The sequence below is a fragment of the Bombina bombina genome, chromosome 9 (genome assembly GCF_027579735.1).
Source record: "Bombina bombina isolate aBomBom1 chromosome 9, aBomBom1.pri, whole genome shotgun sequence".
Taxonomy (NCBI): domain Eukaryota; kingdom Metazoa; phylum Chordata; class Amphibia; order Anura; family Bombinatoridae; genus Bombina; species Bombina bombina.
Genome location: NC_069507.1, coordinates 133,545,123 through 133,548,433, shown reverse-complemented (window position 1 = coordinate 133,548,433; position 3,311 = coordinate 133,545,123). Strand labels below are relative to the sequence as shown.

Sequence of the window (3,311 nt, the reverse complement as noted above, 5' to 3'; positions counted from 1 at the left end):
TAATTCTTAAACAGTGACTTTGTACTTTTCTTCACTAGCAGAGAAGCAGGAACAGATGTAATTGTCCTTTTAGGATTTAGGAATTTTCTGTGTAAGTCATATTTTATTTGTGTTTTGTTTAATAGAAGACAGATATATTTATATTATAATAATTTCATGTTTTCTTTCCTTTTCAGATGCTTCAGAAAACCATTATATTTAGACGGTTCTCATCTAAAACATCAACAGCAAAGCTTTTCAAGGTTTTAGTGGCAAAATACAACAGTATTTGTAACTGACCACTTCACCTCTCTCTACATGGCCGATCTATTGATATATGTTCTTCTTCCACTAACTCTTCACCAGGCAGCTCCAGCTGAGCACCATTTGCTAAAAAATGTATCGGCTCTTGAGGCGCTTAGGTATGAAGTAGGAGTATTTAGTAATGAGAGTGAAAATTACTCATCACAAGTCCGGCCACCTGGTACAAACCGTCGAATACCTCAGACAATAATTGTAGGTGTTCGTAAAGGTGGGACAAGAGCTTTACTAGAGATGTTGGACATCCACCCAAATATTGTGGTTGCAGCAACGGAAGTGCATTTTTTCGACTGGGATGAAAATTATGTGAAAGGAATTGATTGGTACAGAGGTCTTATGCCATTTTCTTATGATAATCAGATTACAATTGAGAAAACACCAGGTTATTTTACATCACCACAAGCACCTGAACGAATTCATGACATGAATAGCTCTGTTAAACTTTTACTTATATTGAGAGACCCCACTGAAAGAGTTATATCTGATTATACACAAGTATATTATAACAGACTAGAAAACCACAAGCCTGTGCAGTCTTTTGAGGACATAGTTATTAAAAATGGTGCACTTAATACCAAATATAAAGCCATCCAGAGAAGCTTGTATGACTTGCATATGGAAAGATGGCTGAAGTATTTTAATATGGACCAAATTCACATAGTGGACGGAGATACTTTAATCAAAACTCCTCTTTTGGAGTTGCAGAAAGTTGAAAGGTTTCTTAATTTGCCACCCAGAATTGTGCCCACAAATTTTTACTTTAATCAAACCAAGGGATTTTACTGTATCCGCAGCGATGGGAGAGAAAGATGTTTACATGAATCCAAGGGGCGCCCACATCCTGTTGTAAATGAGACTATTCTAGAACAACTTTATTCATACTTCAGAGAGCACAATAGAAGATTCTACAAAATGGTGAACCAGTCATTTGAATGGCACTAATGTAGCTTAACAGTATTAAGCTTAAGAATGCCAAGCTGTGAATTGCCCGCTCAAGTTGCTTACACAATCTTTTATGGGATTGAATTAAAATACTTGAAGAAAGACGCATATTATTTTACATGATTTTATGATACTACTCTTTTATTAACAAGGCCATAATGTTGTTGATGGACAAATTTGATATGTTTGTCTAAAAATCTACTATATGAAATTCTGAAGGACCATCTTCAAAGATTTTGATGTAATTTTTCTTTTTAGGGTTTATGTATATAGCAGTAATGTTCCTATTGGTCTGTAATTTTCTTTGTGGTATTTTTATATTTTACATATATATATATATATATATATATATATATATATATGTGTGGTTTTATATATATATATATATATATATATATATATATATATACAGTATAAACAATTTGTGTTGTAGATTGATTCCATAACCTTTGATAATGGACTTAATTTACCATAGTAACAATAAAATGAAATGTTTCATATATAAAACATGAAATGTATGTTAATGATAAAATAGATGATTTTGTATAATTCTTTATCTACTGTACATTATGTCTTTGTCTTGAAAACAGCACTAGTTTTAAATGCATTTCTAGTAAATGAATAAATGTTCTCACTACAGGTATTCTGATAAAAGTAATAAAATGTGAAGCACTTTTGTAAATTAATCCAAATGGTAAAAGCTATTAACATACTTTTAACATACTTTCAGGGGTTCATACAGCAAAAATAAATTAATTATTTTCTGTTCAAGAAAGCGCACAAGCCATTTCTAACTGGGTTTTATTATTAGTGAAGAGAATTACTGAATTAGCTAAGGTGTACTTATTGTTTATAAATAGAATGTATACATTAGTCTATATTAAATAAATTCCAAAGAACCCCAAGTGTAGAAGTGTATCACCAAAACAAAATTGCCTTTGTTATACATAGTTAAAGGAACATTAAACTCAACCTCCAGGGTCATAGACCACATCAAGGGTCAGAGACAGGGTCTCCAGCCTCCAGTACCAGATCCCACACTCCATGGCCCTCACAGCAACAGACCCCCGATAGGGCCCCCTTACTTTATGGTCCCTGAGCAACAAACCCCACATCCAGACACAAGAACCCCTCTCGGGGGCCAGGGCCCCCACTAAACCCACACTTAACTGCTTAGTAATTGATAGGGCAGCTGTCAGCCCCAGCTTGAGCATCACACCAGGAGCCATGGAGATGCCATTCGTGGGCCCCCTACATGCTGGACCCTCGGTCCAGATCCTATTTGCCCTGCTGCTCAGTCCGCCCCTGTGCAAGCCTGCTTTCCGCAATGTAAGAAGCAGGGTCATTAGTCCGCTGCTTCCTACACTCTTCACCACCTCTTAGGTGGTGAAAAGAAATGACCGAGAACTCGCTCGCTCTCGGTGATTGACTATTAAGCAAGTGAAGGGGCAGGCAGTCTCATCAGAGTGTGTTAATGATTCATACGGTCCAGCGGACGAACGGATCTGCTGCCCGTATGTAACAAAGCCTGTCCGCACACCATTTAATACATGGGGCCCTAAGTGTTTAAATATGCAAAATAAATATTTTTCATTTTGCACATTTTTTTCTTCAATTTAACTCTGGATATTGCAGTGTTTTTACCCCCCATGCATGCCGTGTAATAGAGAACCTTGACATGCTGAACAGTAATTGGCTGGTGCGCAGAAGCTTGTGTATATTTGTAATTAGCAACAATAAAAACAGTTAAATAAACAACATTTAACAGGACATTAAACGCTAAATACATTTTATAACCCCATTATTGATTATCGTCCGCCTCTCAAGTCATGGGTGCCACCATTTTGAAATCTAGCTTTCACTACAATCCAGTGCTGATGTGTTTGCACATGTGCAATAACTCTCCTTCAGATACATGCAGTGAAACCTAGGTTCCAAAATGGTGACAGGTGCTTGAAATGTAGGATTGCTTAATGTCCCTTTAAAAGGATTTTTAAGGGACGTGTCCCAGGATTGGGAAACAATTTATATTTATCTAACAAAATGACAGTTTTAAATGTCGGGTTAGC

General features: G+C 36.3%; 1 protein-coding gene across 1 annotated transcript; it reads left to right on the top strand.

The window, feature by feature from the left end:
• The first annotated feature begins 297 nt into the window (after nucleotides 1-297).
• On the top strand, nucleotides 298-1,380 carry LOC128639566 (heparan sulfate glucosamine 3-O-sulfotransferase 1-like). The gene has a single exon (XM_053691702.1). It carries the CDS (start codon nucleotides 298-300, stop codon nucleotides 1,240-1,242), a length of 945 nt encoding a protein of 314 aa, XP_053547677.1. The 3' UTR covers nucleotides 1,243-1,380.
• Nucleotides 1,381-3,311: the final 1,931 nt, after the last annotated feature.